The sequence below is a fragment of the Lichenostomus cassidix genome, chromosome 23 (assembly GCF_008360975.1).
Source record: "Lichenostomus cassidix isolate B80296 chromosome 23, HeHo_3.0, whole genome shotgun sequence".
Taxonomy (NCBI): Eukaryota; Metazoa; Chordata; class Aves; order Passeriformes; family Meliphagidae; genus Lichenostomus; species Lichenostomus cassidix.
The window spans coordinates 6,730,031-6,756,038 of NC_139503.1; the positions used below are offsets into that span (position 1 = coordinate 6,730,031).

At 41.2% G+C, this 26,008-nt stretch overlaps 1 protein-coding gene across 3 annotated transcripts in view; it reads right to left on the reverse strand.

The window, feature by feature from the left end:
- KDM1A (lysine demethylase 1A) overlaps positions 1-22,268 on the reverse strand; it is a 41,388-nt gene extending 19,120 nt beyond the window's left edge. Inside the window, exons 1-9 of one of the 3 annotated variants that reach the window (XM_085081095.1) lie at positions 21,951-22,268; positions 19,074-19,239; positions 14,178-14,237; positions 10,273-10,406; positions 8,479-8,557; positions 7,467-7,559; positions 6,635-6,741; positions 4,324-4,405; positions 1,134-1,228 (exon numbers count right to left, since the gene is read on the reverse strand). In XM_085081095.1, coding sequence (XP_084937221.1) covers positions 1,134-1,228; positions 4,324-4,405; positions 6,635-6,741; positions 7,467-7,559; positions 8,479-8,557; positions 10,273-10,406; positions 14,178-14,237; positions 19,074-19,239; positions 21,951-22,235 — 1,101 coding nt within the window. In that variant the 5' untranslated portion in view covers positions 22,236-22,268. Of the gene's footprint in view, positions 1-1,133; positions 1,229-4,323; positions 4,406-6,634; positions 6,742-7,466; positions 7,560-8,478; positions 8,558-10,272; positions 10,407-14,177; positions 14,238-19,073; positions 19,240-21,491; positions 21,800-21,950 lie in introns of those variants that run through there. The other 2 variants (XM_085081097.1, XM_085081096.1) reach the window with 2 other exon arrangements.
- Between the last annotated feature and the right edge of the window lie 3,740 nt (positions 22,269-26,008).

Here is a 26,008-nt window from a genome sequence, read left to right on the forward strand (position 1 = left end):
AGATCCACCCTGCTTCAGGTGGCTGAATTACTACCTCAGGTACATTCTTTTCCAAGGAGATTTTTGACACTTCCTAGCACGGCTGGGAAACTTGTTCATTTAAAAGGTACAACTTGTCTCCTGTCAAGCACCATGGAGTTTGTCAAAATGCCCAAGGGAGAGGTGGAACATCAGAGCTCATTTGCGTCAAGAAAGCCAGTGCTCTTGGCTCTTACTGGTGGACACAAATTGGAAAGGTTTTGAGGAGCTCCCAGCTTGGGAGAGGAGGAACACAGTAGTGCAGAGGCTAGCACAGTACATGCAGGACTGGCTTCACAACATGGGAGCAGGCTGTCTATGCTAGAACTGTCTACGATGCCTTGGTAGTTTTTCCCGAGCTTTTTACAGTACCCTATTGACTCATGTGCAGTAAGAGGAGCTGCAGGTGCCAGGTTACAAACAAGTTTGAGCCAAGGATCACTTTTCCAGGCCTCTAGCGAGAAGCCCAGTACCCTCACCTGTCTTCTTTCAGAAGTTACTCTTCGTACCATAATTTAAGATCCATCAGGTAGGACCTCTAGTCAATACATGTGTGAGATCCAGCATTAAACTAGGATCTATAATTTCTATCTCTAATAGCACTCCTTGACACTAGAGAAATAAAGCTAATTATATTTGTAAATTGCAGCTCTAGATTATTATTGCTGGGCTGTTGCATGCATTCAACCAGTTAGCATTGGTTAGTCAATTCTTTAAAAACCAGCAGAAAAGTACAACAGCCAGAATGAGGTTTTTTCTCATTGAGGAAAAGGAGTAGCAGCAACAACAGAAGCTGGAGCACCAGCACAGCAGAGAAATGCTTCAAAGAGTGAGACAGATGACTCTCTAAAGAAAAGCAGTAATGAAACAAACAGGAACTTGGCTTTCACAAAACCTCTAAAATGCAAAAGTGAAAACTCACGTGGAAAGATCAGGTTTTAGAAGAATATGTGGAGGTATGCTACAATATTACTAAAATGCCTAAAAAGGGACACATACTTTCCTTCTTCCCTCTCTCTGGAAGCCATCTCCTGCTAGATCAATAGCCTGGTAACAAACATACTTGAGATATTACTTCTTTTTTAAAAGGTTCATGGAAACAGTATCAGACTTACAGCTTGTCCATTTGCTTCATAAAGTGGACATTTTTGTTTGATCTTTGCCAATTCCATATTTACTTGTTTGCTGACCACAGCCATGGGATTTCCTCCTGAAAAATAATTTTATATAGTTAACAGAGACTCCTGCAAAATTTCTCTACAAATAAACAAAAACTCCACAGTTAAAAGAGATTTCAGAGACTAAAAAACCAACTCCAGTGAATTCATTCCAGTGATCTAGTGAAACACTGCCAAAGGTCTGTTCTTCACAGAGATTCCCGCAACGAGGGCATGGAAAATAACCTAGCCATCACCACTTCAAGGACAGGACTTTAAAAAGGGTGAATACACAAGCAGAGCCCTAGAGCAGCAGCAATCTTAGTATGACTGACAATTTACAGCTGTAAACACATCTCCAAGCACAGTGTTTGAAAAGTGAAGGAAAGCTTTCAAAGCTGCACAGTAACAGGAGCTTTAGTCCAAGCAACATGGAAATGAAGCCAAAAGATTTCAGTTCCTAGACACTTAGTGGAACTCCAACAACTGCCACTAGTGAATACAATCTGAGAAGTGACATCGCGGCGAGAGGGAAAACTCACAGCACTCTCAATATGAGATATAAAGTAAGCTCCATTTTATTTCACCAAACGAGAAACTTATATACTGTTACAGAAGTTACTATTCATAGATACACACACCTGCAGTCTGTTCTCACACATTCAGGGATCCTCCTGTTAACTCCCTTATTCTTTTCTCATAACACTTCTGACTCCCTAATCTTTCTCATGACATTCTTCCCACAGAACATTCTCAGGCAAACAAACCACTGTAGCTTGTTGGAATTTTACTAAGGCCTGAGAATTCAGTTAGCATAAGTTTTGCTGGAAAACTGCGTTTTCCAACAGAGAAGATGAACTCCAAACACCAACTGTACCTGGAAGCGGTGTAACTAAACAAATTAGAAAACAATTGAGGAGACTCCATATAGAACAATGAAAAAGGCAGAAAGCACCAACTTTAAGCATTCCAAATCCCTAAACATCAAACTGAGGACAGCAGAGGAAAGGAAAAAAAAGACAAAAGTGGGAAACAGTACAGAGCAGAGGCAATACAGGCTTCCTCTGCAAAGTTAACTTTGGGAAAAGCTTTTCAGGACTAGCTTCCCCATGTTCTCTGATTGTGCAACTCAAGCAAACCAAGAGTGTTTGTGCAAAATAGAGGGGAAATTCAGCCACCGTAATACCTTCCTGCATTTAGAGAGGTGACTGAACAAGCAGAACAGAGTTTTGAAGTAGGTCTAAATAAGTTCATATTTCTAGTTCAACAACCTACTAAAAATTATAGTTCTTCCATAGTTTACAATTAAAACCAGAAAAGATCCCATTACTTCAGTCTTTTGCCTCCTCAAACCACAAGATCAGCCCCTTCAGCAGCTTTCCCCCTTCTCTTCCAGATTCAAAAATAAGAAAGATGCCTTCCAAACCATCTCCATCCCGACAGGAATTTTCCTTTTTTTCTTAATAGCATATACAGCCTCATTCAAGACAAAGAGTAGATTCTTTTGGAAAGGAAATGCCTATCACGAACAGATGATCATTCATGGCTGAGGTTTGAGAACAGCTAAGGAACCGGAATGTCCACAAATCCATGAGACCCAATGAATTTCATCTGCAGGTCCTGAGGGAGGTAGCAGTGGATACACTAGGGAAAAGGGATGCCATCCAGAGGGACCTGGACAGGCTTGAGAGGTAGGGCCAATGCAAACCTCATGAAGTTCAGCTGACCAAAGTACAAGGTCCTACACCTGGGTTGCAGCAACCTCACTCACACGTACAGATTGGGTGAAGAAGTGATTGAACAGCCTTGCAGAGAAAGATTTGGTGGTTGATGAAAAGCTCACCATGAACCAGCAGTGAGTGCTCCCAGCCCAGAAACCAATGGAGACTTGGGCTGCATCAGAAGGGGCATGGCCAGCAGGTCAGGCCAGAAGGGGGTCTCCTCCTCTACTCTGCTCTTGTGAGACCCCACCTGGAGTGCTGCACACAGTTCTGGCAACCCCAACATAAAAAGAACATGGAATTCTTGTAGCAAGTCCAGAGGATGCCACAAAGTTGATATGAGGATCGGAGCATTTCCCCTACAAAGACAGACTGAGAAAGTTGGGACTGTTCCGCCTGGAGAAGAGAAGGCTGTGGGGAGACCTCAAAGCAGCTTTCCAATATCTAAAGGATTCTACAGGGAAGCCAGAGAGGGACTCTTCGTCAGAAACAGTACTGATAGGACAACGAGTAATAGGTACAAACTGAATGAGGGGAAATTCAGGCTGGATTATTAGGAATTTTCCTGTGAGGGTGGTGAGATACTGGAACAGGTTGTTCAAGGAGGTTGTGGATGCCCCAATCCTGGCAGTGTTCAAGGTGAGGTTGAACAAGGCCTTGAGCAAAGCCTTGGTCTAGTGGGAGGCGGACCTATCCATGGCAAGGGTGATTGGAACTAGATGATCTTTCATGTCCCTTCCAACCCTTACGATTCTATGATTCTATTAATTAAAAATAAAAATATTACAGTCTTCCACTAGGCAAACTGAAATCTATTTTTCCCACAACTGTGCAAGTTCAGTTCTTTGTCTGGAACCAGAACTTACTAAGAATTTAATAAGACTAATCATGAGGCAGACATCAAATTTAGGCAGTTAGTAAAAACTGGAGCTTATTAAAGGTTTTATAATATTTTATCATTTCACTACATTGTTGAAAGATATTCCAAATTAAATACCTGCCCATCTTCTTAGCAGAGTAACCACACGAATAACTGATGCCATCCCATGAAACAGTAGGAAGACATATGGCTTGCTTGCCATTGTTTTTACAACCATTTTTGAAATCACTTGGAGAAAGTACTTTTGGGGTTTAAACTCTGAAGAAGGGCTTTCTCTTTAAAATGGCTCTGCATTTCCCCTCCTCCCTTGTTTTCCCATGTAAATTGAAAAAATACCTTCTGTCTCTTTAAGGTGTCTCCCATCATATAGCTCTGCTATTTATGAAAACTACTAACTGCCAAAAAGGCTGGACTACAACATGCACTTTTTAAGAGTTTAAAAACCTAATTACTTTGGGCATGAAAGGAAATAGCATTAAGTTTTCACATTTACAGCATCCTGCCCCCCAGTTTTCCTCCCCAGTCCTTCTGATTTTGAAAAACTCACCAAGTCCTGTAACCACCATTGCTCCTAGATCAGCAACGTAGTTCCCTTTGCGAAAGGTAGCAACTCTTCCTCCTACTCGGTCCTTTTAAAAGTGCAATATATTAAACCTCCAATTACATTCAGTAATACATCTCACTGAAATACAATCACTGAAACTTCTTCAAAACATGGTGCTGGTATTCTCTCAACCTAAGGTTCAATAAACAGAAGGTACACTTTTCCAAAAACCTCTGCAAATGAACTCAATCACAATTAATTTGCCTAAGTTAAGGAAAAAAATGTTTAAGTTGCACTTAAAAAAGGAGAAGGAAAGAAAAAAAAGGAAATAAATAGAAAAAAATATGCCTAATCTGATTTGGGCAGATTTAATTATTTCTACATTAGCATTTACAGTGATTCCAAAGCCAATCCCTTCATTGCCCACACACAAATGTAATTATGTACTGGATTTCCTCCTCTCCGATGCCTAAAGATTTTTAGCTTTCCATGTATTTTTCATGTATTTATAACTTTGTGGACTGTTAATACACAATTATAACTTCTAGTACTTTTCCTGCCCTCTCCCATAGTTTAACAATCTCTTAATACATTCTTGAAATTCTGTTTAGTCTTCCCTTTAGTCTAGCAAGGACATTTTGTTTTGCACCATATATCACAGACACAATAAAGTGTAGGGCTAAAAGATCAGGAGGGAGGACCTGAACCCAGGGGAAAATTACCTAACCAACTGCTTTTCTAATTAGACAATATTTGATAGGTATACTAATCAACTAACCTTATAAAATTGTGGAAATATTGCATCACGTGTGCATATTGCCCTAATATGCATCTTGAAGGTCTTTCAATTAAAGATTTGCTTTTATATTATCATTTTAACATCATTTGGAAATGTTTTGTGTTTTATTCCAGGCAACACCCCCACTTCCTACCACAAAAGCCAATAGCTATATCAGAAATTATTCAGCTATGTAATCGATTAAGAAGATAACCATGAATCAGCAGTCCATTTTAGAAGCAGGAAAAAACTTTTGATCTTTGTCACAGATTACTAAAGAAGACACTTGTTTCCCTACCACTATAAACTTCATTAAAAAAGGTCACCTTTCCCTATTCTCATCCAATTAGCAGGATGGTATCAGAGAAAAATACTGGTTACAATTAGACAAAGATCCCAGCCAGCTATCAATTCATGTAAAAAAAGGAAAGTTTCATTTTCTAGAGAATAGCTGGAAAATACTGTGCATTATTTAAAAATAGCCCCTTGCCAGATGCACATACCAGTTATAATCATGATGCACAGAACAAAAGCTAGTTTACAGCACAAATCTCTTAATTCCTGCTTAAAAAAAAACCCCAACCAACCCCAAAATCCAACCAAGCAAACAATAAGAAAACCCAATATATTCAGGTGAACAAACCCAATATATTCAGGTGAGCAAGAGTCTCCTAAACCATTAATTAGACTGTTACATTGCCCTTTGCTGCAGTGGTGTGGAACCCGAGAAACACAGAGACAGCAGCTCTGCTCCCTAGCAGCAAGAGCAGTAGCAAAATTAAGAGCCTGAAACATCACTCTAAAAAAAAAAATTGAAGCAGATTATCTTAAACTGTGCTAGAAAAGTGTCAGAAGCAAATGAACAAACAAAACAAAGCTAAGAAGTAAAATTAGTAAGATAAAGTCCAATTGGTCGATGGATTTATTTTAAATGTGTATCAAGCTACTCTCAACTGAGTAGATTACATGAAGAAAAACTTCAATTTAAAAAAAAAAAAAAGAGATTCCCCTTTGGGTTGAATATGAAGAATGACTTATTCCTGAAAGAACATCAGCTAGTTTACGTACCACAATATGTAGCACTAAGTAATTTTATAGTCTCTGTTAAGCACACAGTAATAAACAACTAATCTACACTTAAAATCCCAGCTGATGTTGTATGGGACTTCCAAGCCATGATTATATTTAATGAGCAAGTTCTCAAAATATGGACTTGCATTCTGCTTTCTGGTGAAAACAATTTTCTAATCATGAATGAAGGTCGTTCTAACCTGTTCCTGGTGTAAGCACACAACACTAGCACCTGACTATCCAGCCCACCCCTGAGAAGGCATCAGCCAGCTCCCAGCAAGAACAGATCTGCTTAGTTCCTTGTGAGACAAGTTCAGTATCAGCAATCCATCCTGACTGCCTGGAACACCACACATGCTTACCCATCCTGGGCATGCTGCTGGGACACAGCCCTGTTCTAGTACTGAATAGAGTTACTGGTTAATTTATCATATTGAAGAAGTAAAATAGCACAGAAATTCATACTCTGGCTTCCAGAACTGTGACATCCATTCCAAAACTCTGCAACTGGCGAGCTGCTGCCAACCCAGAGACTCCAGAACCAATAATGATCACCTTTCCTGTCTTCTTGGCTGAAGAAAGAGAAAAATCAGCTACAGTAGTCCCTTATATGTGCAATACTAAATCGCAAGCAGTCACATTAAAGTTGCATTTAAGAGATACCAAGAACAAAAAGCAGCTTTCTTCCCATGAGTATTTATGACACAACAAAAGCTTTAACAAAAAGAAAACTGAAGTAATTCTGAACATAACGTTTGATAACTTTTCTTAATGAGACAGGTACAAGGAAAATGCACTATCAGTACGTCTAGAACAAGTAAGAAAACGGGAGAAAAGAATGCTTCCAGACAATTGCCTGAAGAAGAAAGTAATTAATATTAATTACTGGGGACAAAGTATCATAGTTTTATTTCTTTCTGCCCCACTTATAAAGGGCAGAGAAGTTCACTTGCAAAATTCAAGAATCACATAAGCATTTAACAGATCTAAGTACAATATTGTGTTTCTGACTTCAGTTATTCAAATGAGGAACCAAGACAACTCATTCAAAAGCAACAGTCACCAAACTATCTACAGAAGATTTGCCAACATTTTTCCTCTCAAAGCGATTTACATAAATACATGGCTTCTCTATGCTGAAATAAAACACGTTAACAGCAATAGGCAGATGGCTTTCCAGCCTTTTTTTACTTTCTTAGCACTGCAGTTCTAAAAGAGAGCAGCCAAAAAAGTGTCCTAAGAAATCACAGAACAATAAAACAGAACTTCAATTAGAAACAATGTTAAAGGTTCTTACTTGGAAGGGGCTTCACTCTTTTGTAGATCCCAAAGTTGATCAGCCCATGACGCTCCAGGTAGCTGTGAACCCTGTGAACGAGCACTGTGTCACCTAAAAGAATGTGTAAGGTTTTAAAATTACTCTGTATGTTCAGCATCACGTATGTACTGAGGACATATTCACAGCAACAATCCAGTCAAGTCCCACTAAACACATCCCTTCCTACAGCTCTGCTGCCATACTGACCAATCCATCTTCCTGAGGATGCCTAAGGCTAGTTTTCTGAAAAACACCCATGCTCTACCGTAGTTTTGAATCCTGCCTGAAAAGCTGTACAGGATATTAAGTGCTTCTTTTAATCTAGTGCAGAACACCTGTTATGAAACTGACTGCAAAATCCCAAGATTGTGACACAACTGCAATGCACTTTGCTGGTATTGTGCTAATCCTTACTGCAGCACTGAATTCTCATATTCATTTTTAAAAGCACAATAATTCACTATTTTGCAATCCTTGACAGTGTATTTCCATTCATTTCAGCACTATTTTCTTCTTCAATTATTTTTTTTAAGACTCCCCTCCATCTTTTTCCAGTTTATTGGGATCTTGTGGAATGGTCTCCATTTGCAAGCAGTAACTACCCACCCATTTATTGCCTTCTTGCATCACATCCAGTCTTAAGTCTTATGCAACTTCTCAATGCCCCCCAGAAACTGTATGATTAATAATGTTTTACAGCTGAAAACCGCCAAGAAGCTGTAGCAAACCTTAAAAACTGCATATGAATTAACCCTACAGTAACAATCCATCATTTTAGCAGCTTTTATGAATCCTGCTAGTGATATTTCTTCACCAGACAAATGAACTGTAACAAATCTGAAGCATGAGTATAATGCAATATCCCAGTCTGTACATGACCACTCATGGAGCTCCACTAACAAAGGACCCATCTGATTTACCCCAAACAAAAGTGAAAGCGAACAGCAATGATATGTAGAGTAAGGTTTTGGCAATGAAAAACTTGGCTTACTATTATAAGGTGCTTCTAATTGTTGGATAGTTGCTTCAAATGTCAGCTGAATCTTTGGGTTATCCAACCAGAGCTGCAGCTGTATTTAAACAAACAATACAACACATCATATTAAGCAATACCAAAAGAGGTGTTTTCCAGGTGCGTATTTGCTATGAAATTCTGTCAGGAGATGAAACCCCCTAATGAATTAAACTGTAGCAGGACTACCCCAGCCACACTGAACTTCACCTTCCAGTGCTCCTTAAGGTGCAATACAGTCTGTTTGAAATTCTCACATCATTTCAAATAAGTGGAAATGCACCAAAGTAGCACAAAGATGTCTGTGGCTGGCAAAATCAGCCAGCATTGTCTTTTTGGCATCAGATTTAATGTTTTCATAAAAGCTACAGCAGTATTTGTCATGTTACAAGGTTCTATTTATCTCTGATATTTAATGATCCAATCAATCTTCACCAATATAAGACACTACCATGGACTACACTGGCCACATATACATAAAAAAGCATATTTACAGGACAGTTACAATTCAAAAATCAAGCAGGAAGAACTGTCTGTGAAATTTTAGTAGATCAATTCATACTAGAAAAGAAGTGTTTTCCCACCAGAACTCCTACTTTGTAGCACAGAGGCAGGAGTTAATTAATAAATAATTTTATTGTTCCATGCCTAGATCTAGGTCATACATAGCATCTCCACATCGTTTTACATTCCAGAATTAGTAATTTATTTGGGTATTTCTCTAGAGTTGCATTACTGAGCTTCACAGGTCATCACAGATACCAAGTTAAAGTGGAAGTCCTAAAAAAATAACGAATAGGAAAGATTAAGAAATAATTTCCATACAATTTGGGAGGCCATTTGAGGGAAATGGCTAACTAAAAGGCTGCACACTGCAGTTTGTAGTTCTGCTGAGCACTGGGTTCTTATCAGCTGCTCCATAGTCTCTGCTATCCTCGCTGGAAGAGATCCTCTCACAAGCCTTCCTCAAACAGGATTCCTGCTCAGGAACTTCTCCAAGTTCCTCTGTAGTGAATAAGGCCTACATACCAGCAACGTTGCTTTTCCTTGCAAATATCTCTCTCCAGTAATTTCTTTGTTTCAGTGGAAGGTTTTTCTGTTTTGAACACATTTGTAAAAGGACTACTCACTATTTGTTTGGTGCAAACTGTTTTCCACACTTTTTGGCATGCTTTGGCCTGTTTTTACACATCTCATGACTTCCCAAAAGTTACAACTTGAGTCACAGGAAAATTTTACAGGAATAGCAGAAGTCATGCTCTTAGGATGAAAATGTCCACCACACATAAATTTTAAATAATTTCTTTAAGTTATTAAGCACTGGCCGTTACCATGGTCAATACCCTGTGATCACCTTTGATCATCTTTAGTCTGTGAAAAAACTGAGTGGTGCGTAAGGTGTTTCATCTCTTTACTGTGGTGACACAGCAATTTTCAAAACATTTTTTGCTTTCCTACTGTTAATTTTTCTAACATTACTTCAGTTTTCCAAAATACTCTTTTCAAAATACAGAAGAAAGCCTTGATTCCTGTTTTGGATATTCTAAATACACTATAGATTCTTTATGCTGCTCACAGCACTGTTTTCATCAAGAACTGAATAGCACATTTCTTAAAACTTAAGAGCATGATAGGATGCCAGAAATGAAACCCCACTGTTTCAAGGATAAAAATTCCATCAACCGTTAGACACAGTAACTGCCAACAAAATGTCTTAGCAAGGTACACTAATTTCCTACCCTTTTTTCACCAATACATTTACAACAAACTTACAGTGCGGTTCCTGATGTACAGAAACACCTTCTGAGTCTGCTGTGGCCCACTGATTATATCAGGGAAGCAGGCAGCTTCTTGAGATGTCATACGGTCATGTGGAAGTCTGCTCTGGAAAGCTGCACCCTCCACACCTACAAAAAAAGACAAGTAGTCTACAGGTACTGCAAAGGAACACTACCCTCCCTAGCCAGCGCATTCAGCCATGAGATGATATGGTAGCCAATTTCATGTGATGCTTTTAGTCCTTTTATTTACTTCTGCACGACATACAGGTTTCCAAGTCAATGGTTCTTTGAATTACAGGTATCATCTAGAAATAATGAAAAAGCTACACAACAGGGGAGATAAAACAAGCAAACAAAAGCCCCCAAAAAACAAAGCCCCCAAAAAAATAAGTGGGGCTGGGGCACATATCAATATATTATATATAACACACACACACACATATAAAATCAGTAAAACATAACTATTTTAGATGCTGTCCTTAATTTGTGTGGTTTCCAGTTTCTAACAGAATCAGAAAAACATTTTAGAACCTGTTCAAAGCCAAAATACCTGTAATATACAAGCACACCATCTACCATCCCCTCTCACCTGCTTCTTAAAATTTAATTTGCATTGACCTCCTCCAGCTCATGGAACCCACCTTAAACTCTCATTTTGCATGTCTATTTACAGCAGGCAGTGCAACGAAATAAAATCACATTTATGTATTTCCTGTGCGCCTTCCCCAGGTGCTGCCTATGAACAACAGATTTCTTTTTATTTTAAAATTTGGGTTAAAATTTGGTTAGTGTTTCTTTTAAAAAGCATTTTCTTTTTAAATGCTCCACATGTAAAAGACTGATGCTAAACCCATACAGGAGAGGTTTTCTCTGTGAAAAGCCTTCATTTATACAAGAACCTGCACTTCTACCAACTCACACACTGGCAGTGATGTAATTACACTTATGTACCCTGCTTTCCTCAGTCTCTGTTCTGTTGTCTATAGATAAAGTGACAAACTAAGACACAGCTGCATCAAGTGCTACAGAACAAGTAGAGTGCAGAAAGCAAATCCTGCAGGCACAGCGAGCAAAACGAAGTATTAAGATGTGAAACACAGCAAGAACAATATCAATCTCCCTCGTCCTAGAAGTGACTTCAATCAGGACAGACAGAGGACAAGGCATTCAATCTAGAAAGACAGAAGCCAATACAACCCAGGGGCAGAAAAACATTACCAGTAATCCTGTAAGATTAAGATAATTTACTGAAACTGGAATTGCTCAAAATATTACAATAAACAGCAAAGAAAATATGCGCTTGCAGTGTGTTACGCTAACCAAGACAACTGTTTAAGAGTTTGAAGTTCATGTACAGCAGTACATGTCACTATACCAGGGAGAGGAATTCCCTGCTTTTAATTCTGGTGCCACCACACATCACTTTAACTCCAAGCACTTTACTTCCCAAAGTTGCTGAAAAAAAATCAAGGAAGGAAATGGTTGTAAAACTAACAAATAAAAAAAAACCAAAAAAAAACAAACAAAAAAAAAACCCCAAACCAAAACCCCCAAAATAAACTCACCAAAAAAACCAGACACAAAAAATACAACCCAACAAAAAAACCCCACAACAACAAAAGAAAAAACAAAACAAAACAAAAAACCCCCCTCCAAACAAACAACAAAAACCAACCAAACAAAAAACCCCAAACCAAATATTAATTCACAAGTAAAGATCAAAAGTTCTGTATGATAACTCAAGGTAAAGAAATCTGTCTGTAATCATTTACATAAATTTTACAACAAGAAGAAACTAGTAACATAAGCTACAGAGCATCGCAAGTAAAATAAAATTAACCACAGGAGAAGTTGACACACTCACAATGCCTCCTGCACTAATATTCAGCTACGGAACAGACACTCATAGCTCTATTATGACTTATGTTTCTCTAGCAATTACCATTCCCCAGCCCTTCTGCTGCCCTTCCATCTAACACTGGCCCAAGTATGTCAACATCTGCATAGGAATTCAACTATGAATTCTGTAAAACTGGGCATGGAAATCAAACCAGTTACCAATTCTCTGATACTTTATTAATGCTAACAACCTTAATTAAGGTTCTAGATCCTCAAGTGCCAGCAAAAAGCTCAGCAGCACAATTTTCAGGGAATGGCCAGTTAAAGACCTAAAATGGTGAACCTGACTCACTCTTACAGGTTTGTGCTAGAAAAAGTGTGCTTCTCCAGGTACCTGCTAAAAAGCCACGTAGTCATCAAATACCAGCTAACTCTCAGATGTGTGGATTTAAGGCAACTCAGCAGTTTCTTGAAAAGCTTTGGGATTTATTTCTTCAAATTGAGTTGAGGGGCTTTTAAGGTCATATATCTTTCATGGCAATACCCAAACTTTAAAACGGAATGACAGAACAGTTCCAGATGAGTGCTGGTATTTAGGAAAAGAAAAAAAAATAATAAAACAACCCACAAGAGCATTCAATACAAGAATTTAGAAAAAGCACAGCTATTAATAGCAAAGATATAATTTTTAAGTGGCCAAGCACTGGAAGATCTTTTAAGAACTAAATATCCTTGAATTTACCTCTGCAACTACACAGTTCAAATCTAAATGGATTTGGATTTCAGGCTGACTAAATCCCATTTCACACACTTACTGCTTGTATCTCATGAAAGCCACACATTACAAGGATTACCAGTTCAAAACTACATGTTTCTTCTTGGGGCAGGCAGCTGAAGGAACGGTTCTGCCTAGACTGGATTATCAGCTCTTCTTCACACACACCTGCGCACACACACTTGCCCACTTCCTGATATTCAGCATTAGCAACTAATTTGCTAACGTTCTGATTATATCCTTCCCCACAGAAGAAATCCTGAGGGATGCTGCTCATTTAATGACTTACTAAAACATCTGCAGACGAACACACTGAATGAAAGGTTTTTGGTTGTTGAACTGGACAGTTGTTAGAGCATACTCTCAGCATATAACACAAAATGCAAAATATGCAGAATTTCCAATCAGCCAATGCCTGCCTAAAAATGAAATAGGCAATGCATCCTTAAGCCCATGAGTCATAATAGCCAGCAGTTCCATGCAAGTGGTAATATCCATAACAGTATTCAGCTCCCTTACTTGCAAAATGAAAGGATGCACTCTTTGATGAGTATCTTGAAGTACTATTTGCTTCAAAAAGAGCAGCTTGGAGGTACAGAATAGGTTCTGGAGCCTTTGACTCCTTTATTTAAAACCCTAATCCTGAAGTGAGAGCAAAAGCAGCAAAGTTGGAGGAAGATTTTAAGTAGCACTCCAAGTACTTAAGAGTGAAGACATCAATCCTGTGAATGAAGCAGTGAGTACTGCCAGCAGCAGTACCAAGGCCAAATGGCGAATGCAATTCGCAATCCAGTCCAGTGAGCAGCAGACTATGAATCTGTCCAGCAGTCTCCTGGGCTAACTGCTGGCACACAGGTCAGACACAAACCCTTTCAAAAGACAAAAAGAAAGGAGTAAAAAGGTACTCCATGCTATGTTTCTTCATCAGGTTAGAAAAAAGGGTATACTGCTCTAAAGCCCAGGGCTCTCTGTGTCAATCTAGGTGGTACGAACTGGCTAGGTAAGAAACACCTTTTTGTACGTTTAGACTCCTCTGAACATGGAGAGGAGTGGAGGGATGAGAGATCGGCCTGAGACATTTCAACACGTTAGCTAGTGCCCTTTTCCACGCTTGTAGACTTCAACTGAAATCTGAATATCCCACACTTTTTAAACAGGTGGGTACACAACTCCTGCATCTCTTGCTAAATTCGGGACAACCACACCCATGCGCACTTGCAAGCACCAATCCCTAACTTGGCGGCTCTTGCTACTCAGTGGCAAGCATCAAACGCCACCCTCACCTGATGCTTGGCCGTCTCCATACCCTCCAGAACTGTCGTCTTGAAGTCCTCCTGCTTGCCCTGTGGAAGGAAAGAGGAGAACTCAGGGACCTTACTCCATAAGTTAAACCATACTGGACATAAAGGCCCGGCAGTTGGCGTTTTAGGTATTAAATTTCACCAACTAACTAAACACATTTTCTGAGAATCCCATCTTCTTGAACCTAGGTTCAGGGCACCAAAAAATTATGTGCTAAAGTGTTATCCATGTTACTGGAACGCTTTACATCAGATTTTATGGGAAATGAAGAAGTACACAATGGGTAGCATTCCTGGTGGCTAAATACTTATGATCTGGTGGATGGATACCATCAGATTCTACGGATCTCAAACCCTAAGAATTTGATCATCTTGCCTTTGATGCTCCCAAGTCTCCCCATATCCCAAGGAGGTAGTTTAATGCGTTTTGAAAGGCCTCTTATGTTCAGGAGAGGCTATTTTTTTTTTTTTTGCCATAAACCCTTCCTTTAAGCTTGATGCTAGAACATTTTTGGAAAGGCTCAGACCACGTACTTTGGCTTCAGTGCCCTTGATACACCATCAGTGCTCTAATACACATTTGCCTTTGAAGCCAAATACATGTCATACCATTGATCAGTGATGTGATCAATACCCAGCACTGAAAGACATCAGTCTTTCAACATTTCCAGCAGTGGAAAGATGAGGAAAGGCTAAGCACTCGTCCAAAAGATCTGAAGAAGTCTCAGAATTACCTTAGCCTACATGTAAATTCTAAACAGGACTGCAACACAAGCAGGAACAGACCACGTTGAGAAGAGAGATGAGTACAGCTAGTGTCTGCAGGAACAAAGCCATTACACACCTCACACGCTGCTCATGTCACAAGAGACACTAGCTCTGAGTTGAGCTCATGAGCAGTATTCTTCCACAATCAGATGCTTGCCTGAAGTCCCAACACCTGTAGAGCACAGGAAGCCATGGGACACTCCAGAGATGGCCCAGTGCTGCTCAGCTGGCTCCTACTGTACCAAGGCTCCTTCAAACCACATACTTCAACGGTCAGCAAGTCCAAACCAACACGCAGTGAAACACGCTGCAATAGTCACTGGAATGGAACAGCCAATTCCTAGTGCACAACTGTTCAGGTGTAATCTCTGAGCAAGAGCAAGGTCTAACCTGTGGCTAAACACACAAATGTTAATACTCTTTAAGAGTCTGGGTGGACAACTTTGCCAGAATGTAATTTAAGGCTCTTAGTGGAAACACTGAGATGAATTTCATCTGAACTACAGATTTAACCCCTAAAGCAAGACACAGAAAGTTAACCAAATATTTCCATACTGTGCTAACCTGTATTACTCTAGAATGTCACAACATTACACATCTACAGATAAAACAAAATAGGAACTGAAACAAGACAGGCATTTTCACTCAGTACAGCAGAGGAGCAATAGTTAGCACTTGTATAAAATCACTCTGCCAGCAAGGAAGTTAAAAACTCACAAAGAGACTGTGACAAATAATTGTATTTTGACAGGCCTTCCAAGACCCAAAGTTATGATTCTGTGAATAAACATATCTGCAACAGAAAGACAAAATTCTTTACTTGATCTACATTGCAAGTATTTTATTTTGATGGGAACATTTCAAGACCTGCTTCCATTCTGGGAGAGACTAATGCAACTGAAACATGAATATTTACACTCAAGCATAGGCCATTAATTTGCAATAGAAGCTACCTGTGCCTTCCCTAAGTTAAGAATCTTCCATAAAGATTCTGACATCAGCGTATAGCATTTGTAATCCCTGAATTAGCACTGAAAATGAGCAGAGGGGAAAAATTGCTCTTGGTTTACTTACAAAAGGAAATCAGTATCTTCCTCTTCTCACCACTATTACTGACTGCTTGGACACAATTCTAAATGCTACTCAATCCAAGCAGAGAAGCGTGGAAACAAGGCCTGCTAGTGAAGATTGCCTCTCCTTCCCTCAAAGAAAGGTTCTGGTTGCAAAGGAACTAGCAGCAAGCAAACCACTGATCCATGTTAACTTCAAACTACTGCAGCTCAACAAAACATGTTCGAGAGCACAAACTGCTTAAAGTCTCAAGGCAACAGAGTAACAGAAGAACAATCAGAAAGAAGGTCCACAAAGGAATCTACTTCATGTAATTATCCACTGTCTCAAAATAAGGAACAGCTGTGCATGAGTATCACAGACTACTGAATTTATTTACGAAAACAGACATGTCAAATCAAACACAGAGACAAAGCATCACTAAGTTTGACTATTTCCTTGATGTTAATCTTGATCATATTCAGCTTCTTGGAAAACAGCATCTAAAAATATAGGATTACCACAAAGTAAGAATACTGACAACACTAAAAGGCCAGGAGCTAGTAAAGAAAATATGTAGTTCTAAAAACAAAAATCCAGTTTGGTGAGGTAAAGCAAAACAAAGATCCTTAGAGGAAAAACAACCAAAATATGCAAGTTCCTTGATTCCAAAAGGGCTATTGGCAAACAAGAACACAAATGTTGTCAATCAGCACCAAAAGGGAGTTTTTGCTATTAGACAATATTCCTCAAGTAAAAAGAGAAGAGTTACTCTAAGGAAATTACCTTAATCATTAAATACTGTCACACCTTTTAAAACTGCTCTGCAATAGCATGCAATAGGTCTTGCAAATCCAGACTGTAATAGCCAAAACATCTAGAATTCCCCACAGTGGAACATATGAATGGAACTTACTCAAAGAAAACCAAAATTTTGCTGTCACCTGAACTGTGACACTTAATAATCCCCTTCACTGTAATCTGTCTGTGGGGACAGGCTAATGAAATACCAGACACTGGCACCAGGACACTTTTAAGTTGCACAATCAGGCTTTTCAACTCAAAAGCTGTAATGTGACAGCTTTACTCTACTGCATTACCTGCATTTTCACAGGCTTTAAACACAGAAAGGAATTTTTTTAAGGTCTGCAATGAGAACAAATTAACAGTGATATACAAGCTAACAAAAATTTTCCAAGATTTTCAGGATGCAATCCTACCCTAGTATTACTGTCCAATTTAGTATTTCTTATTGAACACTTCAATTTTTCCTTCAAAGTGACAGAGAGAAAGAACGCCTCAATTATAAACACAGCTTTTATACACAGCAGGCTTCATGCTATCTCCTCCTTCTAATAGGTGGCTGAATTAGAAGTTTCAATGCACTTTTAACAGCCAGCATAACATGACCTGGTGTTCTTGACGCCTATATTAATAAAGACAAAACCAGAGAGAGATGCACAAACATATTATCGTCACAGAAACCTTTAAAATTACAGCAAGACTATCTATGGAATGACAACTTGCAATTTGTCCTCTTTCTAATTTACTACTTCATGCACATCACAGTTTTTAGGAACAGAGAAATTATATGATGACCTGAAATCTACTAATTTCTAGGCAGCTGGAGACAGCCTGTTTGAAAATTGATTGTATTTAGATGGCTAAATACAATATAAATAAATAATGTAAATACTTAATACTGTATTCAGTGCTTGCAAAATAGTCGTTTAGCAGGCTGTTGTGTGTATAGAATAGCATGACTCATCACTGCTTATCTTCCATGCTTCTTCCTTCATGGGATAAAACCTGTTCCACTGTATTTCACTGATTATGCCTCAAACTGATTTCTTTAATCATTCTTAGAGGCACAAAATGGAATCTGAGAGAAATAAAAGGAGTATTAACATTAGGTCTCAAGGATTAAACGCAATGTCTAAGATAAATTAAATAGTAAGCTTAAAATACTTGCTTAATTACACCTATTAAAATTCAATTTTTTGGTACATCATCTACAACTGGGGTGGCAGGATTTTTATCATTACAAGTATTTCAGTCAAGCATGTGAGCTATAGTATTCCTGTATCAAGGCAGGAGCCAATAGCTGCAACAAGGAGAGGTTAAATGGCGTATCCTAAGAGATAAAACAAACCCCTGGCTTTTAATATTTTTTCTGCAACTGAAAGTAGGTATCCCCAAGCCAACACCAGACCTATGCCTACATTCTAAAACCTGCCAGTCAGAAAGAAAATTAAGGTAACTGAAAACTAACAGAGACTCACAGCAGTGACAAACCTGCAAAAATTCAACTACTAGATTTCAGCTCTTGTCTAAAACCAACTGGCATTCATGTTATCTCATGAAAACTCTTGAATCTGAACTTTGCAAAAGCATGACCTTCTAGACAGCTGAGTGATACCCCATCAACAGACCTCACTAATAGTGGCAGTTTTAAACACAAAGGAGGAAAAGGATAGGGTACTAGTACTACCAGAAATTTCAAAACCTGCCTCCTGAACAAGACTGACCAAAAAAATTCCCAATGTAAAGTGAAGCTCTGTAGCTCTGTCAGAGGTAAGAAGGAAAGCACTGAAGTTTAAGCATACAGTATCCAACCACAACTTAAGATCAGAGTCATAGTTTAAAGCCACAGGAATCACAATAGATTAAATCTGTTCTTCTGCATAGCAAACTTCATGTAAACCCAACCTCTCCCTCCGAGGAATAAGTGAATGTTCGTACACGAGCAGGTGTGGCAGCAGAGAGGCTATTCTGGTCAATAAGCTTTAAAAGACAAGTCAATAAGGATCATGAGAATCTAGCACGAAAGGTATGGCTTCATTTGGAATTAGATTAATGCATATTCCTATCTTTATCAGGCTGTTCTGCATTTTCCCCCTCCTTCCACATATGGGGCCAACAAATAAAACACTGTAGGACAATTATTCAAAACCAGATTGAAACCAGACATGGGATTCACAATGCCACACCCAGCCCCACCTAATTTCTGTTAATAAATCAGGCAAATAGTGTCAGAGGAGAAGGTCTCTCTCCACTCACCAGACGGCTCCTCTGGCTCACTTTCATTCTCTTCTTCTGCAGGAGCTGGTGGAGGTGGTGGGGGTAGTTTTTTCTCTTTCTCAGCTTTAGCATTTCTCTCTTCTTCAGAGTAATATTCATCTTCTGACAGATTTGCAAGACTCTCATCCATCTCTCTATACTCCACCTGTAAAAAGCACAACAGAACATTAACACATTCAAAAAGTCTGTAAGTCAGGCATTAATGTTGCAAGTAACAAAATTGCTTACAGTTTAAAGAAAAGGTTTGAATTACCTTATGCAGAGTCTTATTGCAGATACCATGTTATAAAAGGAAACAAAGCTTAATAAGTTCCAAATGTTTTTGCCTCCACCTAAAAAAAAAAAATCTTCGGCACCCTACAGTAGGAGCTGTCTACTCATATCAAGCTCAGTTTAGTTGTATTTGTTATATTATCACTTAACCTCTCTGGTTTTCTTCCCTTCCTTCACATCCCTGCCAAACTCAGGGATAACAAGTAGCCTCTGTGTCCACTCCACATGTTCAAACTTGAATTTCTTCTGCTAAGCACAGATGACAAGAAGTGTACACAAGACTTCCTGATGAAATCCCACCTGTGTCCTGTATGGTCTCCTGCTCACTGGGAATCTTGCCCTGGTACAGAGGCTCACAGCTGCTTCCTCTCCAGAATGGTCACACTAGTGGCTCAACATAAGAAATCACTTCCCCTCATCGCCCCCAGTCTTTATTGCCGTATATGTTTTGTTCTGTTCTCCAGTAAAAATAAATAAAATTACCACCCAGAAAGACTCGCTCCAACTTGAGCGAGAACTTGGGATTCTTGGAAACCCCAAGAACTAACTCGGATCATCTCATAACATCTAGCATAACTAGCATCTCATACCTCTTAGTCAGCCAAGCTTTAATCCAAAGTAAAAAAGCTGCTATTGAATTTCCCTACTTATTGGAAAGGAAAAAAAGCACTTCTCAATATGAAGCCATGGGAAAAATAAAAAGAAAGCAGCTAGTGACCCTCCAACATCTGACAGATCAGCTTCCACCAGGAAATTACAAAAGTGACTCTGGATTTCTCAGCAAAAAAACAAAAAGTCTTTCACAGTCCAAGTTCAGTCACTAAGAAAGGGCAATAATGGACACAATTCAAAGTAGCTTTGGGAAGCTTCCTTGTACAGGAAACCTGGATTGTTTAAGACACTAACATACTCCATGATCTGCTATCTTTTAAATATTTACATTACATAATGTCCAGCATATTCAGTTTTTCACACTGCTGCGCCTCCAGGACCGTCTGTGAACTCCCCATCTGAAGCAAGTAACAGCAGCCATTCAGCACATCCATACATTACCACAGCTATTTGAAGCCACACACACTACTTCTGTCCAAAGGCCCTCTGAGGTCTCCCACCCCCTTTGAGCTTCCACAACTTTCAAAGAACAATCAAGTCCAATTAAAAAAAACCCAAAGCTTCTCTCTAGATTTATTTTTAACCTAGATACCCTCCCATACCAAGTTCACACCACAAACATTCATGGGAAGGTGAACTCATGCTGGCCTGAGTGCTCGAGGGGACAGATGGTGTCACAAGAGATGAACGTCCTTTGCAGATGGGCACTGTCAATGCAAAGAAACATCACCAACACACAACCTACATACAGTACCAATTCTTACTTGGTAACAGACCACTATAAAGCAGGAATGATGCCTCTGAAGATCAGAGAATGGTTTGGACTGGAAGGGACATTCAAACCCATATTCCACCTGCCCTGCTATGGGCAAGGACACCTTTTACAAGACCAGGCTGCTCCATGCCCTGTCTGTGTCCACGAACACTTCCAGGGATGAGGCAGCGACAGCTTCTCTGAGCAACCTGTGCCAGGGTCTCGACACCCTCATTGTAAAAAATGTCTTCCTGACGTCCAGTCTACACCTACTTTATTTTGAAGATCCACCAGACTGACCTAGCCAACAGCTCCTGTATGCGAAGGCCCAGTCCAGTTATCACATCACACAACGGCTCTGAAGAGCCACATTCAATGCCACAGCCACAGGACAGAACAGTTCTGAAAGGTCATTTCAGGTTCCACGTCAAACACCCCAACCCTGGGCACAGTCAAGATCTTCAATATCTTTTCAAACAAGGTTTCAAATAAAAAGCTTCACCAAAAACAAAGTAACGTTCCCAAATATCCAGAGCAACAGATAAGAATTACACACTAGACCCAAACTACTGAAGACCCTTTACAGACCTTAGATTTCATTTTTAAAATCCCACCCTTAAAACAGACTTGACTCAGCTCTCCAATGCCAATAGAGGGAAGGTGAGGAACAGTGGACTGAGCTCAGCCATCACCTTCACAACCCTGCAAAACCAGCATCATCCCGTGCACATAAGCCTCGAAAGGCTGCGTCCACGTACCACAGTAACAGACGAATTTGCTGATAAAATGTGAGCTCATGAGCACTCCAATGCACTGTCATGGATTTGGGGTGTTTTTACTGGTCGGTATATTGTGAGGAACGGCAAAAAGGTCCTGAACAGCTGCACAAAACTGTCCTTTGTGGCAGGGCACGAGTCCTCCCCAGAGCACACGCAGGTGAGCTAGGACAACAGGTAATCTTGATCTTAATTCACACTGGCTTCCTGCGCGCCCGCGTATTTGTCCTTTGCATTCGCGACACCGGCGCCCTCGGTCCTGAGCATGCTCCCCGCCCCCTTCGGCAGGGCCGGGTCTGTGTTGAGCCCCACGCCCCGGGAGGGCCGGGGCCCGGGACGCCCTGAGGAACGGCTGCCCCGAGCAGGGCCGGGGCCTGCCGGCCCGAGCACGTCGCGCACTAGGCGCCGACGGGGCCAGCAACCGGACCGCCCCACACCTACTTTGGCTCGCTTGCGGCGGCTGGTCCTGCGGCCCTCAGGGGTCTCGGCGATGCCGGTAGTTTCGGCGCCGGGCGCAGGGGTGGTCCCGACGGCCGACGGCTCGGACACACCGCCCGGAGGCGAGGCCCGCGGCGGCTCCTTCTTGCGGGGCGTGCGCTCCGAAGCCCCACCGCTATCCGCAGAGGAGCCCAGGGCCCCAGCGGCGGCGGGCGGGGGCACCGGTGCCTCCGGCCCGGCCTCGCCGCCCGCCGCCGCCTCTGCGCCCTTCTTGCCTCCCGCCAGCATGGCCCCAGCCGCACAAAGGAACCACCCTGGGCTTGCGGCCCAAGCCAAGACGTCACATCCGGGCCGCCGCGCGCGCGCACCGCGTGCCGGCTCTGCCGGGCAGCCCCAGAGGCAGCAGGAGGTGCTGCACCCTGCGGGCGGGTCCTGCTGGCGCAGCACTGCCTGGCGCTCGTGGATCATCCTTGCACCCGCTCCCGATCCTCGGAACCGCCACTAGCCCGGGCCCCGCGGGCCTCGCTCGCCTCCATGAGGCGGGCACAGGCCTCGAGCGCAGACCCTGAGCTAGCACAGGCCTCGCACATTGCTCCCGGCCGTCACAAACGGACCCCGCACAGACAACTCTCCCACCGCTCCCCAGTCTGCACACCTGATCCACATACAATGCAGTAGGACCTGCTGGCGACCGAGAGCAGTAAAGAGCCCTGTGGCCATAACAGTCCTGCGTGAACAAATGGAGGCCCTTGAAACGTGTTGAAAGGGAGATGTTTATGTCTCTTTCATCACAGAATGGTTTGCTTTGGAAGGCACCTTAAAGCTCATCTTAAAGCATGGGCAAGGACACCATCCCCTAGACCAGGTTGTTCCAAGCCCTGTCCAACCTGGCCTTGGACACTTTAACGGCTAGGCAACCACAACCTCAGTGAAGAATTTCTTCATAATATCTGATCTAAATCTACCTTACTTCCTTAAAGGAAGGCTTTCCTTAAAGAAATGGCTTCCTTAAAGCCATCCCTCTGAAGCACAGAATTGACTCCACAACTCAGATAGTTATGAAGTAGGTATGTGTTTATTCCAGCTGGGGTGCATGGGGGGTAGCCCCTCCAAAGACATGCACCCCCTCAGCGGCACTTCACTAAGTTTATATTAGGTTACAGATTACATATGCATAAAGTTAGACAAAGCCCCTATACATATTCATTACCTATCCCCGCTTCGTATTATAATGAGTTCAAAGTTCATTTAAATATGCTCGCGCAAGCGCAGTGTCTTCAAATTAATTGTGGGCGAGGGTCCCGATGATTAATTATGACAGATTCCATCCTCTTCATCACGATGAACTGTTCACCCTGTTCCCTTGCGCATGCTCCCTTGGTCCTTGGTCCTAGTCCAAGCCTGAGAACCAACTTGTACCGGTCCTGGGGTCCAAGGGCAGGATGCTCGGTTACACTTGGTGATTTCTCTCAATTACTTGGCTCTCCTTTCTTCATCCTTCCTGGTACCAGGTAGGCACAAATTCATTAAGAAAATAATAAATGGATCGCAGCTGGCATATCTTAGTAAATCATTATACAATCTCTGGCTCTCTAAATCAGTTTAAAAATATTATTATTACTATTATCCAGCTTCTAGCTCTTTTACATTAGTAATTTCTATTTTACCCTAAATCCCCACCCTGTTCTGTCACTCTAGGCTCTTGTCCAAAGTCCCTCTCAGCTCTCTTGGAGCCCTTTTAAGGTACTGGAAGGGACTCTAAGGTCTCCCTGGACCATTCTCCAGGTGAACACCCGCAGGTCTCCCAGTCTGGCTCCTGAGTAGAGGGGTTCCAACATTTGGAACCTCTCTGTGGCCTCCTCTGGACTCATTTCAACAGGCCTATGTCTTTCTTATATTGAGGATGCCAGAGCTGGAGGCAGCTCTTGATTCGCCCCAAGCGAGCCCAGAGACACTTCAGAAAGTCAGAGAAGTGGGTATTTGCTTTATTCTGTGCACCAGGTGTGAGGGAATTCACTCCTCCAAACACACACTGGCACTTCCAAAAACACGTTATAGGTAAATTCATGAATATTCATCACATTCCACAGGATAGGAGTGGTTATACAAACCATTTCTCAGAAGTCATTATATCATTAGCATGTGCGCCACCCATGCTCTGTATGTCTTATGACCTTTGGGGGTCTCCAAAAACCACCTCCAAGATGAAGGTCCCAGTAGTCTTCATCACAATGCACTTTTCACTTTTCTCTCTGGAGCATGCTGTTATGGTTCAATAATTAAGGCTCTTTGGAAATACCTCTGCCCGAATTAAGGTGCAAATGAGACCATATGCCAGTCAATAGTATGGGTTTTATTTGATAGTAAATACATGAGAGAGAGAGAAGAAAAGAGAAAGGGAGAAGTAGGAAAAGAGGTAGGGGGGACAGAAGAGGATGACAGAGACAGAATAAAGAAAATATCACTATCCATGGATCCAAATGATGTTGCATTGGTCCTCTCCAGCTGGTATTCCTGATTGTGATGGTCCCCCCAGGAAGCATAGAATGCTGTGGGTTATTATACACTCAAGCCAGGTGGCAATGTCCAGGCATTGCCCCCTGGGGAAGGGGGAAGTCTCTGTGATGCAGCAGACTCTGCTTGCATCACCTGCAGTCCTGTGGTGCAAGGCCTAGCACTTTGGGGGGTCTTTGACAGATTGTGACTCCCCGTCAGCTGCCTCTCATGTAAAAGTCCTGTGGATGTGTTCTGTGGGGTTGGGGGTTCCACAGCGGGGCCAGTTTGTGTAATGGAGCATGGGTGCTTATTGCCTGTGACCAGAGGTTACACCATGCAAACCTCCCAAACCTCCTCCCCCGCCTTGGCTGGGGGGAAGCCTGTGTAAACTTGGCTTCTGTGGGCTGTGCTCTTCCCCCACCCCAAACTCAGCCAGGGATGATTCTCAGTGCAGCTGGTGGCTTGGGCCTTTGTAGATGCATCGCTTTCCCTCAGCCTGCGATGACTGAACAGTCAGTTTCCCTTTATCTAATCTCAGCAGTTTGACTATCTGTCCAAAGTCCTAGTCAGGTATCTTCAGGGAGGCTTCTTTGATTGTAGCTTCTTTATCCAATCAAAAAGAAATAACAAGATAGTTTTTTGTTATAATGAACAAAACTTTATATCAATGATTCAGGCATGAATTATTTCAGTGTCTGACACATGCGCAGCTCTTCATGGGATGATTCAGCAGTTTCTGTGCTGGCTTCAAAGAGATTCTTGTCCCTCTTATCTTGACAAGATTAAGGGAATCCTGTTTTTCTAGGTTTTAGATTTCACATATCCTATCTCTCAATAGTTAACTTGAGTTACCTATTGACCACTCCTTTCTCAATCCCCTCTTCTTTTTTTGGTAATTTGTAATTCTTTACAAATCTCATATGTTGCAAAAGTAAGTACCTTTCTCTATCTTATTTCTAAGTTTGTACTTTTGCCATTGAGCATAACCATTGCAATTTCAAGTACATAATATCATAGAACAATAACTAATAATACAGACAGTAAATAACAGTGCAATAATAAAAATAACTATTACAAACAATTGTTTAAGCCAGGATAAGTTGGGTAACCATGGTGTAAGTTTGTTCCGTATCTCTTTAAATGCCCAAGAAGTGTCATCTAAGGTGATCTGATGAAATGTTTGTGTTTTATCCGGAATTTTTTGCAAGTGTGTTTCTATTCGTTTATTTAAATCAACATAACTGCAACAGCTTGTATTTATAATTGTACTTACTCCTCCTTCTTTGGCATCTAGCAAACCTAATGCAAGTCTATTTTGTATAGCTAATTGTGAGATGCTCTTAATCTCAATTTGCTGTGCTCTTATGGCATCTGAAGTGGCATTCATTATGGTCTCCATAGTGGCAAAAAGATTCACTATTGATTTCTCTAGTTCACTTACTACAAGCCAGGGTATATACCACCTGGCAAACCTGTGAAATCCGGTGGGCCTATCTATTAAGGGGTTTCATGTCCTTTTTGCCCTTCATATAAAAGTTTGGAGTAAGCTTTGTAGCTGAGGAACA